This window comes from Schistocerca gregaria, chromosome 1 (assembly GCF_023897955.1).
Source record: "Schistocerca gregaria isolate iqSchGreg1 chromosome 1, iqSchGreg1.2, whole genome shotgun sequence".
Classification (NCBI taxonomy): domain Eukaryota; kingdom Metazoa; phylum Arthropoda; class Insecta; order Orthoptera; family Acrididae; genus Schistocerca; species Schistocerca gregaria.
Genome location: NC_064920.1, coordinates 1,059,177,465 through 1,059,194,880, shown reverse-complemented (window position 1 = coordinate 1,059,194,880; position 17,416 = coordinate 1,059,177,465). Strand labels below are relative to the sequence as shown.

General features: G+C 40.8%; 1 protein-coding gene across 2 annotated transcripts in view; it reads left to right on the top strand.

Moving 5' to 3' along the window:
- The window catches only part of LOC126281191 (uncharacterized), a 236,605-nt gene that overhangs the window by 26,547 nt on the left and 192,642 nt on the right, over positions 1-17,416 (top strand). For both annotated transcript variants that reach the window (XM_049979903.1, XM_049979911.1), the window contains exons 4-6: positions 61-193; positions 13,340-13,511; positions 16,833-16,926. In XM_049979903.1, coding sequence (XP_049835860.1) covers positions 61-193; positions 13,340-13,511; positions 16,833-16,926 — 399 coding nt within the window. The remainder of the gene's footprint in view (positions 1-60; positions 194-13,339; positions 13,512-16,832; positions 16,927-17,416) is intronic.

Below are 17,416 nucleotides of genomic sequence, written 5' to 3'. Positions count from 1 at the left end.
TCTTTTTAAATTGATACATACTTTCTTCAGCAGAATGGTTACAACATTTGTTTTGCATAGGGTTCGGCGAGCCAAACAGGCAGCACGCCGGCTTCATCTGGACGATCAAAATCATGGTTGCAGTGTTCCTCAGAGCGTGCAAAACGTTCGGGTGTACGGAGCCAGAAATCAAAAGAGAAGGACGACAAATCTGGTATGTACATACATCAGCACTTCACCAATTGGGTGTAAATTATGCATCTTAAAAAAAATCATGGAAAGAGCAGTAGCTTGAGGGAAACATGAAAAATTGTCTCAGAGCTGCAGTATGTTATTGCCAAAGTAACGCTTTAAGAAAACTATCATGTGAAAATCCATGGAACTGCAATTCCCTTACATTATTCTCAGCGCACAGCTAAATATTATGAATGGAATGGAAAGGGTTCTGAGAATGAGAGAAAACAGCTAGTGTAACCATGTCTTTCAAATGTCGTTGAGGCACTAATTAATGTATGATCACCTCTGGAGGACCTTTGATAGATGGTAGGCAGACCAAAGTCAGAGAGAGGTGGCCATGTAATTAAGTGTTCATGGTTCTACTGCTCATACACAGTAGCAAAAATTTCAGCTAAATGTAGCCAAAGGCTATAAAACTTCCCAGTGACTGGTTTGTATAGTAAAAATCCACTTCAGTTACCTGTAATTTCTTAATTTATTCCACAACCAGTTTTGAAGCATAGAGTTTCATCTTCAGGTGCCACCAAATAATTATGGGAAAATAAATGTGGGCAGTCAGGCCAGGCAGTCATGAGGAGCTACAGCTGTGTCAAACAAATGCATGGGAGTGTAGGACTAGCAGTCACCGTGCCCACCTGGACAATATGACACAGAAGTCTGTGTCCATATCCATGTCATGCTGTCCAGGTGGGCACTGTGGTTGCTGGTCCTATGCTCCCATGCATTTGTCTGATATGGGCATGACCCCCATGATTGGCTAGCCCAACCACCACACATTTATGTTCCCATAATTATTTGTTAGCACCTGAAGATGCAGCTTTATGCGCAGCTTTATGCTTTGAAACCAGCCATGGAATAAATGAAAAAGTTACTGGCAATTGAAATGGATTTTTATTCTATAAATATGTTTCTCAGTTGCAGATGTTCACTTGATCAAATATTTATTTAAGACTTTTAGCTTGACAACTATGGTCTATCAGTGTTGCAGGTATCAAGAGGATGATACTGTTGATTGCTTTGTGTAGAATGTTTCATGAATATTTCATGTGTACAGGGTGAAATGTCACGTGTGCACATTGTAGGAAGGAGAATTTCGAGTGAGTGTGCCAAAATGCGTAGTCGATAACTAACCAAATGGATACTGTTGTCTTCGCAATTGAGTCTGGTGAGAGATCGGAACATTTAGTTTTCATCAAATATCAGTGAAAGATATGCCATTGGGGAAAGCTTGGGTGTGAGATGAACTGGCAGACTGCTACATTTTTCCATGTGGGAGTTCAATTTCATAGGTTCCGTGGTTCTTCTGTATGTCCTTTTAGTGATACAATGATTTTGTCCTACAACAGAACCCCCTTTGTCTACAAATATCTTCAATAGTAAGCAAATTATCACAAGAAGTGGCCAGCCTGATCTCTGAACCCGAATTCGATTTGGCGTTTTAGAGAAGCTTGCACTCTTCCTTCTCGGTGCCAGTGTCGTGGTGAAATGACACTTATTCTTTAAGGCTGATTTAGGTGTTAGTTTTTGCTAGCAGGTACTTTTGTAATGCACTCCTCATTTCAGAATTTTAGAACTGGTCTTCAGAATTTGAGAACTGGTCATTATTGTTTCGTCTATGTGTGTGGATCATAGTTTGTAGCATTTTGAGGAGACTTGTATCAATTTTTGTTATTGTCGATGGGACATTACTATGACCTGCTGTGATCACTAATTTTTCAACCCTACATGAGTTGTATGCATTTAAAACACAGCTATTGCACATGGAATCCGGTCTGCAAAATATATACAGGGTGGTCCGATGATCGTGACCGGGCCAAATATCTCATAAAATAAGCGTCAAACAAAAAAACTACAAAGAACGAAATTTGTCTAGATTGAAGGCAGAAACCAGATGACGCTATGGTTAGCCCGCTAGATGGCGTTGCCGTTAGTCAAACGGATATCAACTGCCTTCTTTAAAAATAGGTACCCCCATTTTTTATTACATATTCGTGTAGTACGTAAAGAAATGTGAATGTTTTAGTTGGACCACTTTTTTCGCTTTGTGATAGATGGCACTGTAATAGTCACAAACAATTTGAGATGAAGAGTTGGTAACAGGTTGTTGTTGTTGTGGTCTTCAGTCCTGAGACTGGTTTGATGCAGCTCTCCATGCTACTCTATCCTGTGCAAGCTTCTTCATCTCCCAGTACTTACTGCAACCTACATCCTTCTGAATCTGCTTACTGTATTCATCTCTTGGTAACCCCCCCCCCCCCCCCCTCCCCCGCCCCCCACCCATGAACCATGGACCTTGCCGTTGGTTGGGAGGTTTGCGTGCCTCAGCGATACAGATAGCTGTACCGTAGGTGCAACCACAACGGAGGATTTTAATGCCTACCCCGAATTTTTCTTTTGTTTCCTTTACTGCTTGCTCTATATAGAGATTGAATAACATCGGGGAGAGGCTACAACCCTGTCTTACTCCCTTCCCAACAACTGCTTCCCTTTCATGCCCCTCGACTCTTATAACTGCCATCTGGTTTCTGTACAAATTGTAAATAGCTTTACGCTCCCTGTATTTTACCCCTGCCACCTTCAGAATTTGAAAGAGAGTATTCCAGTTAACATTGTCAAAAGCTTTCTCTAAGTCTACAACTGCTATAAATGTAGGTTTGCCTTTTCTTAATCTTTCTTCTAAGATAAGTCGTAAGGTTAGTATTGCCTCACGTGTTCCAACATTTCTACGAAATCCAAACTGATCTTCCCCGAGGCCTGCTTCTACCAGTTTTTCCATTCGTCTGTAAAGAATTCGCGTTAGTATTTTGCAGCTGTGACTTATTAAACTGGTAGTTCGGTAATTTTCATATCTGTCAACACCTGCTTTCTTTGGGATTGGAATTATTATATTCTTCCTGAAGTCTGAGGGTATTTCACCTGTCTCATACATCTTACTCACCAGATGGTAGAGTTTTGTCATGACTGGCTCTCCCAAGGCCGTCAGTAGTTCTAATGGAATCTTGTCTAGTCCCGGGGCCGCGTTTCGACTCAGGTCTTTCAGTGCCCGGTCAAACTCTACATCTACATCTACATGACTACTCTGCAATTCACATTTAAGTGCTTGGCAGAGGGTTCATCGAACCACAATCATACTATCTCTCTACTATTCCACTCCCGAACAGCGAGCGGGAAAAACGAACACCTAAACATTTTTGTTCGAGCTCTGATTTCTCTCATTTTATTTTGATGATCATTCCTACCTATGTAGGTTGGGCTCAACAAAATATTTTCGCATTCGGAAGAGAAAGTTGGTGACTGAAATTTCGTAAAAAGGACTCGCCGCGACGAAAAACGTCTATGCTGTAATGACTTCCATTCCAATTCGTGTATCATATCTGCCACACTCTCTCCCCTATAACGTGATAATACAAAACGAGCTGCCCTTTTTTGCACCCTTTCGATGTCCTCCGTCAATCCCACCTGGTAAGGATCCCACACCGCGCAGCAATATTCTAACAGAGGACGAACGAGTGTAGTGTAAGCTGTCTCTTTAGTGGACTTGTTGCATCTTCCAAGTGTCCTGCCAATGAAACGCAACCTTTGGCTTGCCTTCCCGACAATATTATCTATGTGGTCCTTCCAACTGAAGTTGTTCGTAATTTTAACACCCAGGTACTTAGTTGAATTGACAGTCTTGAGAATTGTACTATTTATCGAGTAATCGAATTCCAACGGATTTCTTTTGGAACTCATTTGGATCATCTCACACTTTTCGTTATTTAGCGTCAACTGCCACCTGACACACCATACAGCAATCTTTTCTAAATCGCTTTGCAACTGATACTGGTCTTCGGATGACCTTACTAGACGGTAAATTACAGCATCATCTGCGAACAGTCTTAAGAGAACTGCTCAGATTGTCACCCAGGTCATTTATATAGATCAGGAACAGTAGAGGTCCCAGGACGCTTCCCTGGGGAACTCTTCACGCAGTATCTTATCTCCCATTTCGTCTTCATCTACATCCTCTTCCATTTCCATAATATTGTCCTCAAGTACATCGCCCATGTATAAACCCTTTATATACTCCTTCCCCCTTTCCGCCTTCCCTTCTTTGCTTAGAACTGGGTTTCCAGCTGAGCTCTTGACATTCATACAAGTGGTTCTCTTCTCTCCAAAGGTCTCTTTAATTTTCCTGTAGGCAGTATCTATCTTACCCCTAGTGAGATAAGCCTCTACATCCTTACATTTGTCCTCTAGCCATCCCTGCTTAGCCATTTTGCATTTCCTGTCGATCTCATTTTTGAGACGTTTGTATTCCTTTTTGCCTGCTTCGTTTACTGCGTTTTTATATTTTCTCCTTTCATCAATTAAATTCAATATATCTTCTGTTACCCAAGGATTTCTACTAGCCCTCGTCTTTTTACCTACTTGATCGTCTGCTGCCTTCACTACTTCATCCCTCAAAGCTACCCATTCTTCTTCTACTGTATTTGTTTCCCCCATTCCTGTCAATTGTTCCCTTATTCTCCCTGAAACACTCTACAACCTCTGGTTCTTTCAGTCTATCCAGGTCCCATGTCCTTAATTTACCACATTTTTGTAGTTTCTTCAGTTTTAATCTACAGTTCATAACCAATAGATTGTGCTCAGAGTCCACATCTGTAGGTATTTTAAATTAAAATACAGAACGTAGGTACGTTTGAACATTTTATTTCGGTTGTTCCAATGTGATACGTGTACCTTTGTGAACTTAATCATTTCTGAGAACGCATGCTGTTATTTTGGCATGATTACCTGTAAATACCACATTAATGCAATAAATGCTCAAAACGATGTTCATCAACCTCAATGCATTTGGCAATGTGTAACAACATTCCCCTCAACAGTGAGTAGTTTGCCTTCCGTAATGTTCGCACGTGCATTGACAGTGCGGTGACGCATTTTGTCAGGCATCGTCGGTGGATCACGATAGTAAACATCCTTCAACTTTCCCAACAGGAAGAAATCCGGGGACGTCAGATCCGCTGAAAGTGCGGGCCATGGTATGGTGCTTCGACGACCAATCCCCGTGCTACACGAGCTACATGCCGGACATCCATCATGTTGGAAGTACATCGCCATTCTGTCATGCAGTGAAACATCTTGTAGTAACATTGGTAGAACATTACATAGGAAATCAGCATTCATTGCACCATTTAGATTGCCACTGATAAAATGGGGGCCAATTATCCTTTCTCTCATAATGCCGCACCATGCATTAACCCACCAATGTCGCTGATGCTCCACTTGCCGCAGCTATCGTGGATTTTCTGTTGCCCAATAGTGCATATTATGCCAGTTTACTTTATCGCTGTTGGTGAATGATGCTTTGTCGCTAAATAGAACGCGTGCAAAAAATCTGTCATTGTACCGTAATTTCTCTTGTGCCCAGTGGCAGGACTGTACACGACATTCAAAGTTGTTGCCATGCACTTCCTGGTGCATAGAAATATGGTACGGGTGCAACCGATGTTGATGTAGCATTCTCAACACTGACTTTTTGAGATTCCCGATTCTTGTGCAATTTGTCTGCTACTGATGTGCGGATGTGTGGATTAGCTGCGACAGCAGCTAAAACACCTACTTGGGCATCGTTATTTGTTGCAGGTCGTGGTTAACGTTTCACACGTGGCTGAACACTTCCTGTTTCCTTAAATAATGTAACTATCGGGCGAATGGTCCGGTCTCTTGGATGATGTCGTCCAGGATACTGAGCAGCGTACATAGCACACTCCCGTTGGGCATTTTGATCACAATAGCCGTACATCAACACGATATCGACCTTTTCCACAATTGGTAAACAGTCCATTCTAAGACGGGTAATGTATCACGAAGCAAATACCATCTGCACTGGCAGAATGTTACGCGATACCACATACTTATACGTTTGTAACTATTCCAGTTGTCAACTAAAACATTCATATTTCTTTACGTACTACACGAATATGTAATAAAAAAATTGGGGTTCCTATTAAAAAAATGCAGCTGATATCCGTTTGACCTATGGCAGCCCCATCTAGCGGGCCAACCATAGCGCCATCTGGTTTCCACCTTCTAGCTAGACGAGTTTCGTTCTTTGTAATTTTTTTTCGTTTGACGCGTATTTCGTGAGATATTTGGCCCGGTCACTATCAATGGACCACCCTGTATACATATGGACTTCATAAAGTGAGGTACACAGGTCATTCCATGCTAACACCATTGCTCAGTGAGTGTGGCACATTGTGAGAAGAGAGTATGTATTCCAGGTTTCCTGCACATGCGGTTCTGCTGCTGTACAGTAATAGGTCTATCAGAGCGTGCAAGTGAAATGGCGTGGCAGCTGGAAACATTATCCATAGTTGAGGTATAACATTCTCCAAGGTTGAAGTATGTGGGATAATATGATTCTTGTGGGCAAAAATTCTCAAATGCACACAGATTAACCACAAAATTCTAGCGGTATGTAGACCAAATGCAAAGTCACATCCAGTTGTAGTGAAATAGTGCCAATAATTTAACCAAAACCACATAGATGTCAGTGATGATGATTGGGGAGGAAGGCCATCAACATCAACCGCAGAGCACCTGGTTTAGCTTGTTGGAATGATGAAGAGTTAATGTGCACATTATCTGTTTTGGTGTAGTTAACTTTCCCCCACACTGGCCTCCCATAGACCTTGCAAAACCATAGAGCCCACTTTGCAGTGGGTGGGAGAACCCCACTGCCGAGACAACAACTACCCCCCCCCCCCCCCCCCCCCTCTCCACCTGTAGCATCATTGAACATCTGACCCGCTATAGTTTGAACATTTTGAATGTTGTTTACACATACTTACTGATTATGTTGAAAAAAATTAAAAGTGTTGTGTAGTGCAGCGTTCAGTAAAAGTTAGTTAACCTGCCTAATAATGTGTGTGACTTTTTGATCTCCGGAAGTCCCATCGTACTTGTTTTGGAGTTGCATAGTGGAATGTGTTTCCATATACAATGATGATTTTAGCTGTGGGCACAGCACACTCCATGACGATGTGAAAAAGCTTAAGATAGTTTTAAACTAATGGATATCATGGAACTAATTGCCTGTAAGTATTTCATGGCTGCCTCTGCAGCTTATTTCTGCAGCATCAGGCAGGACATATTAAGATGTTGGTTGTCATCTTTCTAACGGCACAGTGATAAACTATTGTTGTTGTAGCCAGTCCAGAGAGTGGTTTGATGCTTTTCTCCTCTCCAGTTTATCTTGTACAACACACTTCAGGTCTGCTATAATCTTTTTCTCTCCCTTTCAGTTTAGCAACTCTTCATTAGATATCCAATCTGCCCATCTAAGCTACAGCAATTATCTGTCACACCACATTTCAAAAGCTTCTATTCACTCTGTTTTATTGGCCACATTTCCCTTTTTTACAAGGCTACACTCAAGATGAACACTTAGATTTATATTACATGTGAAAGTATTTGCCTTTATCAGAAAAGATTTTCTTGCTATTACAAGACTCCATTTTATATCCTCTTCTTTCTGCTTATTTCAGTCCCCCGGTAGCAGCACTCATCTATGTTTTCTGTCTCATTTCCTAATTTATTTATTGAACTGTACTACATTCCACTACTATTAATGCTTCACATAAAATAGGTCTGTGTCACTTGGTACAATATCTCTTACTACTGAACATCAACAAGCATTCATTTTTCTAGTTTTGCACCTATCCTGGGAGGTGATTGTGTCAAGAGATATTGTACCAAGTGACACAGACCTATTACAAGTCTTTATTTAAAGACTCATGGTGATTAGTATTGACTTGGAAAGATTCATTTCCAGATAGATTTTACTGGCATGTGCGTAAAAGCCTCATGTTGCAGTCTGTTAATGCTGTGTTCCTGTTGGACTGTGCTCCTGAACATCGAAGACATGAGTGGAAATCTCGCATATCGATAATATGTGATATGCATACTCTGCTATTATCGTTGTGAAATCCACTGAAATGTGACAATGGAAAATCCAGGATGGGAGAATGACAATAATCTTGTGTGTGTGTGTGTGTGTGTGTGTGTGTGTGTGGGGCGCGAACACACGTGTGTTTTGTCTGATTTCTACGAAGGCCTTTTTGGCTGGAAGCTCACTTGTTTGACAATCTTTTTGTTGTGGCTATCTACAGCTCAACATCACTGCTATATTGCCACTGACATGAAATGTAATTAGCAGCATTATCACTTGCTGGAAACAATGTATTTTAAAAACTTGAACCACAAACTTCATCCCTTACATCACCTAACATAACTTTAAGTTGGTTGATACTTCTGTTGCTGCAAAGTAGAACAATTTCATGATTGTTAATGAAAAGCACAAAATTAAGGATGTACAATGATATGTTAAGTTTAAGTACGCAAAGCTAAACAATGTTACACTTCATTAGCTGTATGTGATGGATCCCATAGAGAGTGGTCTCTAGGATGTGGAAATAAGTTAAAAGATGTACATTTTATTGAAGTGCAATACAATGAAATAGCTTAATACTAAGAAATATTACTGTATTACAGTGCTAATGTTACTTATAAAATAGTTTAAAATGTTAATAGTAAGAGTTCCTACAAAGATACTCTTTAGTTAAGTTGAAGGAGCTTGTCAAATGAAAGTTTTTTAATTTAGTCTTAAAATCCATCATGCTACCTCCAAGATAATTAATATACTATGGCAGGTTGTTAAAAGATATATGTCCCCATATATCTTGCTGCCGTCTGCGGTAATATTAAGCCTTTGAACTTTTTGTAGTAGTTGTTTTAGGTCGTGGTGTTGCACATAGTGAGTCAGGAGGAAAGGACATGCTTCTTTGAGAGGTGATGGAATTATAAATATACACCCTTTACTTAACCATATCCTACATACAATTGTTTGAGAATCACACGCATCAGTCGCATGTCTTTCTACATCAGCATTCATATATGCATACAAACGAAGTGACATTAGACTACATAATGTCGTATTTAGAGACCATTTCAATGCACACTTCACTTGTGCATGGTGGGTGATACAGTATATAACTGAAACATATCCTTGGCATTCGATCAGTTACCATGGAGTTGTTTCTTGGTTATCCATGTTACCTGATTTACCATTTTAGATTGCTGTTTGTGGGGTTGGCTGAAGAACAAAGTCTACATGTGCAGAGTGACACAAAGGAGAAACTTCTCATTCATATTTTGTGTATGTTTGCTCAAGTGAAAGACTGTACAAATGAGCTCAGATCAGCAATGCAGCAGCTATCTACAAAAGCTGCAAAAATGGGATGGATGGATGGGAGTTGGGCTTTTTGGACATATTTTCAGAGGAAATGTTTACAGTTAAAAAACGTTAAGTCACAATGTTTCATTTACTATCACCTGCATTTGTCCTGCTCTCCATTGTTTTCATTAGTTTTCTCAGAAATGCTTGAGAACAGGACATATGTTCTTTTGTTCACAATCATAAATACTATCACCCCTCAAAGCATGTGCGTTTCCTCCTGACTCATTCTGTATAAGTGCTTTTCACAATATTTCAAAAGAAGACATTTTCAAAATATTTTGGATGAAACGTATAGTAACCTTTGGCCGAGTAGTGTGCCAAGGATGTGATTGATACGCATGTGTTGCTGTTTCAACTGTTTGTTTATTGAACATTAACTGACTCTGTACAGGTTTAGAGCATGAAGGTCCACACAGGAGTACAACTGAAATGTCCTTCATATAGTGGAAATACTGAGTCACAGCCAGGCACAACAAAATCCTGATGATGTGCCTTTTTGTTTTTCCTGTCTTCGACTCAACATTTCCACTATATGGCAAGTAGCAATCTATCCTCTTCATAGTATTGTCATTATTCCATCTAACATTTTCCATTGTCTGAAATGTCCTTCTGTAACAATGTGTAGCAGAGGCTAACATGATGAAGCCCACGATTGTCAGTAATGATAATGAGTTGAGGGAGCAGGCCTTCCGGAGTGACTTTTGGAAACCAGCAACTGTGACCCTGATGAGTGCCACAAGTCCAGTGTAGTGGAGTCATCCAGAGTAGCAGACGTATGGCCAGTGGCTGTGATCCTGGCGAGGACCTGAAATGCCATGTCTGATGGGTAGGGCAGACGTTGTGGTTCAAAGTGTAGGCTCAAGGGTGGCTGGTAGCCGATCTGGAGACTGGAGCTGAAATAGCCATTGAATGGCTGAACAGTGACCTAAGTACCTGTCAGCACAGGTATAGTTTTATATGGACAAATTACTGTGTGCACACAAATATGTGCATGCAACTGCATGCCATGTAATAGCGTGGATTGCACCCTAGTCTGTAGGATGTTTGGCGGTAAATACCTCAGCTACACTTCTTTTGACAAACAACTTGCAGGGGGCGGCCTGAGAAGCATATGCAGGAGTATGGTGATAGAACATGCAAGGGCCCAGCCTTGCATATACTACATCTATCCCCCCCATGAGGGGATGGTGTACACTCTCCAAGAAGGCAGAACCCAGGAAGGAGGCACTGAGCAGTCACCAGAGACTGGAACAAGCCATCAAAATAATCTGTCAATGAACGTACGAAATTTTCCCGACGAGAGAAGCAAGCGTTGTCAGCGTAGAAGAATGACAACCAGCCATTGTAGGTGGTGACGCGAAAGTCTTGGGCGGAGGCTGGGCTAGCAGCGAAGAGTCCATGGAGAGGCAACTCATACCCATAACAACACACAATGGGATCCACAAAGGCACCAAGGACGGTTTCTGGATGCAGGACTGCCAAGGAGGAGATAGTGATGGTGTGGTTGAGGTGAGTACTGAGAACAGTGTCTAGAGGGATGACCATGGCAGATTTGGTGATGACTACAGTGGAGGCTACATGATCAGCTGTGGAGGCGGCGGTGACAAATGTAGTGGTGACGACTGCCAGGAACAGTAGCATAAGGGCCAGCCATGACACAGCCAGCGAGTGAGTGAGTGAATGTCGGCATTGACAGGGCTGGCAAAGACCAGAGGCCCTTCTGTGGCAGGGCTGGTGATGACAAGCGGGTTGCCCACAACAAGGCCTGTGATGAAAGGCTTGGTGTATGATGGCGTCACCTTTTAGGTCTGGGTCAATACCAGAGGAGGGTCTGGTATAGAACAATGTGAACAATAAACATGGTGCCGCTCAGCACGACAACATTGCAACAAATCTGACGGCAGTTGCCTAGCATGCCATGTATATTAAAATGCCTAGATGCCATGCCTGAACACCTCAGAAAAAACTGGAGAATCTGAGAGAGCTGATCAATGCCCAGCAGCAGGTCCCCAGTTGCCCGACCCTGGGAGTGATGGACTGGAGGCATTGAGAGCTCTGGTGAGTGTGAATACACAATAAGTGGATGAGAACCTGAGTGTACACAGAAACAAGAGAGACCCACAGACTGATGGCAGCAAACGAAAGAATGCACATAGCGGCAACTCATGAACTGAGCACCTCAGGTATGCAGAAGAGAGATCATCACCAAGGAGTCACATCTACCAAGAAATGTGAACACGAACTGCAAAGTAACCGTTACCAAAACGGGTACAGGCCAACAATTGAACACAGGTACTGATCCAAGAAATTGATCAGTCCACATCCAGTAAATGGGGGATGCAAGGGCACTGTAGTAATGCAGGTACAGTCCTCACCTGTTACACCACTGGACACGCTCACACTGTAATGGGATTTGAATATGTATTGGCACAATAGCCACGGCATGATAAGTACGAGACAATTATCACACAAATGAGATTGACATGGTTGAAAAACGGAGAGCCAGTTCAGAAAGAATGAAACCTGGATCCAACAAAGCTAATAAAGATACATAAAGAAAGACTGAAACACACGTGGAAAATGTAGTCTCACTGTCCGTACCCTCTGAAGGCGCCACATCCACGGGAGGAGGACTGGCTGTAGCTGTATTGTGTGGGCAAAATGTGACATGGCTTTAGCAGCATCAGACTCAACATGGCAGAGGGGAGGCAGTTGGGTGACAGACGAGACAACAAGCAGATGCTGGAGTTGGCAGATCTTGAACAACTACTGCAATAAAAATCCACACAAACTGTGTGTTGGATGTATCACAAAACCATATCTTCATTGCCTACTACAGTTATGGCAGACAGAGGAACAGCACTTTGACACAAAACTATTTCTTTGCCTAAGTAGTGTGCCAAGGGTGTGTTTGATTAGCACGCATTGCTGTTGCAGCTGCTTGTTTATTGAACGTAAATGACTCAGTACAGCTTTAGAGGATGAAGGTCCACGCATGAGTACATCTGAAACATCCTTCTATGTCAGTCAATAACAATGCATAGCGGAGACAACTATGATAAGCCCACGATCATCAGTAGTGACGATGAGGTGGGGGAGCTTGCCTTCCGAAGTGCCTATTGGATGGCAGAATCTGTGATCCTGGCAAACAACTTGTATTCAGTGTAACAGGGCGTTCCAAAGCAGCTGATGTGTGGCCAGTGGCTGCGATACTGGTGAAAGTGTGAGACGGCTTGTCTGATGGGTTGTGGCAGTGTCAGGTGTTGTGATATGAAGTGTAGGTTTGAGGACTGCTGGTGATTGGTCTGGAGCCCAGAGCTGAAATGGCTATCGAGAGGCTGAGTGGCGACCCAAGTACCCATCAGTGGAGGAATACACACGTGGTGTCATGTGGACACGACTGCATGTACACAAGTAGGTGCTTGCAGCTGCAGCCTTGTTTATCATGACCTGAATGCCATGTATTGGTGCTGCTTGTGCCCCAAGGTGCTGTTGTAGTTGCAGGGGTCCTGGTGGTTAACAGCTCAGTCACTCTTCTGTGGACAAACAACTTGCAGGGGCCGAGCCCGGACTGCAAAACACAGGTGCTTATACTACAACAATGAAACATCATATAGTTTAGATGTTGGGTCGCAGACAGGCACAACAGAAAGTTTGCTAAACAAGTGAGCTTTTGGTGAAAAGACATACTTCCAAAGTGGACAACACCCCCCCCCCCCCCCACACACACACACACCAGCCACAGACAGTGATCATGTGTATGAGTTGTGCTTGCATTAGTGTGCGTGTGCGCATGCCTTTTGTATATTTTTGACAAAAAACTTTGTTATCTTTCAGTAAGGAGGTCCAGCGACAACAGTGTGGAAGCAACACCTCTACATAGCCTACCTGGCCTGTCCCCTGCTGGCAATTGTTGGAACAGTTCAAAGGACCGAGCAGACAGCAATGATGATCAGGCTGATGCTCCTGGGTGTTCACCATCGAGTTGCTCTACACCAAGGAGGAAGGGGTAAGTAAATGAGATAATTCAGCATTGAGATTTGTTCTGTTTAAAGAACCAACTGATGGAAGTACTTGACTTCTTACAGGCTTTTCAGTCATCTGTGTACTCCTTGCGCCTTATTTCAATGTCCCTTTACCTTAGTTCTGAAATGGCAATATCTGAAGTAAAAAAAGGCTACAGCTGACTATAGGCAATGTCTGAAGTAAAAAAGGTAACAACTGACTATAGGCATGCCTTTGCTCTTATGAGGGTTGAACATTTTCAAAGTGTGCTTTTTGACTGTTAATATCAAGAGGAGTAATTAAGTACAAGTCATGTGACAACTGAACTCTTAAAGTTTGCTGCAGTGTTAACGTTATTCATGTAATATTTTTGATCTGTGTACTTGTTATGGAAGCACAGTAAACACAGCAATACAGAAACTTCTCAAATGACATTCTTATCATGGAAAAGGACAAACTTAATGAAGGCTGTTGTTCAGGTACCTCACAATTATATCTTTCTGTTTCTCTCTGACACAGAAGGTTGGTAACTCATACATACAGAAACAAGAAAAGAGATACAAAATAAACATTTCATATAACAAAAAACATTACAGTTTTCCTAATACAAATCAGATGTGTTTCACACAGTTGGGTCCAAGAAAAACAAAGCACTAAAACAAGAAAACCAGAAGGTCTTGATGGAAATCAAACAATGGAAATTCCAGGATGGAATGTAATAATATTATGAAAAGAAAAGTTTGACACTCCCCCCCCCCCCCTAGTAGCTCATCTTTCTAAGACTACACTTGATTTGCTGTTTATTGCAATGTTTATATCAGCAAACAAAGCAAACTTGGCATCTGGTAATGTTACTCGTGAAAGGTCATTGATATGCACAAGAGAAAGTAAGGGCCCTAAGATGGAACCTTGTGGGGCCCCACATGTCATTAGTTCCCGGTTGGATAATGCCTGATAGCTTAATACATGTCCCTTTTGTAATAACACTCTTTGTTTCCTGCCAGAGATAAAAGATTTGAACCATTTTGCAGCATTTCCTGTTACACCATAACATTCTAATTTACTTATAAGGATATTGTGATTTACACAGTCAAATGCCTTTGACAGATCACAATATATACCAGTTGCCTGCAATTTTTTGTCTAATGAATTAAGTACATTTTTACTGTAAGCGTAGATAGCCTTCTCAATATTAGAACCCTTTAGAAATCCGAACTGTGACTTTGACAGTACGTTATTTGTGATAAGATGGTTATATAGCCGTTTGTACATTACCTTTTATAAAATTTTTGAGAATGCTGGCAAAAGTGAAATTGGATGCTATTTATCTCCCTTCTTAAAGAGCAGCCTAACTTCAGCATATTTCAACCATTCAGGAAATATTCCACTGATAAACGACTGGTTACACAGATAGCTTACTATGTTACCTATTGTTTTGTTACTATTTTTCCTAATATCAAACCACATGGGGAATTTGTGAGAGGCAAGTAGAATACTGAAGCATCACCTCATTTTGAGACTGGTCTCCCAATTGATGGTTCATGGAAAGCTTCAAACCAGGAAATAAATTGTTTCTGTATGTACTTACTATCTACAAATTTTTGTCAGATCACACTTTGTATACCAACCAACGGAAACTCCAGTTCCTTTGCTGAAGAACGCTTTGGCTGAAAGCTATAATGTGTAACAGTCTTTTTGTTGTGTAAAAATCTCTTTGTTGTGCATTGGGCCAACTTTACGGTAATATTGTTCATACTTTGGTATGTTGTTGGTAGTGTGTGAGAACACCTCTGACAAGGAGAGATCCCCATAATGGGACTGAGTTTTTGAAACCATCTATACAGTGATGTAGGTCAGCATCCCAGGGATCACACCCTTCATGCATTCTCCTTGGTGTCCCCTCATTTGCAAGTAATCGACAAAAAAAAAAAATTCTTTATTTTGAAACTTCCTGGCAGATTAAAACTGTGTGCCAGACAGAGACTCGAACTCTGGACCTTTCTCTTTCGCGGGCAAGTGCTCTACCAACTGAGCTACCCATGCACGACTCACACCCCATCCTCACAGCTTTACTTCTGCCAGTACCTCGTCTCCTAGCTTCCAAACTTTACAGAAGCTCTCCTGCGAATTTTTACTTGAGATTCTAGAGCCTTAAAATTGGCAATAATAGAGATAGAGGTATGGTAGCATAGTGGTTAGCATATGAGCTTGACACGCAGATGGTCTCGGTTCCAAATTCATAAAGTGATTCAAAATTTTAAATTTTTAAATCTTCATTGAAATGAATTTGATCATTACTTTTATTCAGTTAAATGATTTACATGTAATTTTTTATATTATTAACTTTTACACTTACTCTTACTTTATTCCTTTTTTTAAATTTGGATTATTTGTGCAAGTGATTTTAATGATTTTTTGTATTAATTTCTGTTTAATTTCTTCTGTTTGGTCATCATATATTTTTGTCCATGTTGTTGTATTCATTATTTTTGTTCCTCATTTTGCTAGAATGTCCTTTGCTAGAATATCTCCATTCTTTTGTCCATAGTGAACAAGAATTTGTTTGAAATGTTTGTATGATTACTATACAAAAAAATACATCTTTCATGTAACAAGAAATGCATTTTTGGTGCCATTGCACAGCCAATATAAACAGTTATTTCGTATTTAATTTTTTAACTGATAAATTGGCATTTTCAACTATTTAAATATTGTAATAGGTAAATGAAGTAATTAAAATCACATGCACACAGGTTCCTGCTAGAAACAGAATGATTGATAGAAAACATAAGAGCAAATGGAAAAGTAAATTTGACAATTAAAATGATGCAACAATGGAACAGAAATTTATAAAAACTAAATTTAAACCAATTAATTGAATAAAAACAATGCACAGCACACTCGTATGCAACCACTATGCTACAATGCCATTATATCTAGTGCTGTCAGTTTTAAAGCTCTAAAACATCATGCAAAATTACAAAATTTTGTTGTTGTTGATTATATGCAAACAAGGGTCCACCAGGGCAAATGGCTGCAGTATGAGAAACATTGGATCCTAACCTTCATCATCGTACACAAAAAATCAATCCCACTTCTGAGGACCTTTCCTTGGGAGTAAAATTGTTGCTAATATCATAGTGCAACTTTTTGGTTAACATATGGTTGCAGTGATCCAATTAATTGAGAAGAGTCTTTGAACGTTTTGCCGTTAATGTTAATAAAGCAGTGTTGAAGACCTACAGTGTGTGTGTGTGCGAGCGAGTGCACTTGTTCTGTAGTTTAATTTTTTATTCAGAGAGTGCTGAGGTGCTTATTTTTGCAGGCCACCACCTAGGAAAAAGCTGAGTACATCTGTAAGTAAGCTGAAGAAGACACATTCAGAGGAAAATGATTCAAACGAAAGTGTCGATATTGCAGTAAGTAGACTTCTGCAGTTTTACATCTGATCACATTTAAATCTTACATGACTGTAATGTGATGGTCGCATGCTTTCATTGTTCGTGATTCATGGAAATTATTCTGCTGCCACCTGCTCAATAAGGCGGTTCTTTGTAGGAAATGTTTGACTTTCCACTGCATGTAGTCACTTTGAGAAATATTTTCTGTTGTTAAGAAAAATTAAGAAAAATTTTCCCCCTTTTAAATTCCTTGTCTTTTAAGCTAGTGTCCAAAAAAGAAACATAATATGACGATGGAAGTGTGTCGGAATGAGGTAAAGCTACAAGATTTGTCAAAAATATGAAGCCTATAAGTCTGACACAAAAGGTATGTATTAAAGAAAGTGGGTAGGGAAATCTTATCCATAGCAAAATTGTTAATACGGGATATGGTTACATTTGGTTGCCATATATGCTTGGCAGTAATCTGAATGTTCTTTAAGAGTTAGTGTAAGAGTTCTACAGGCAG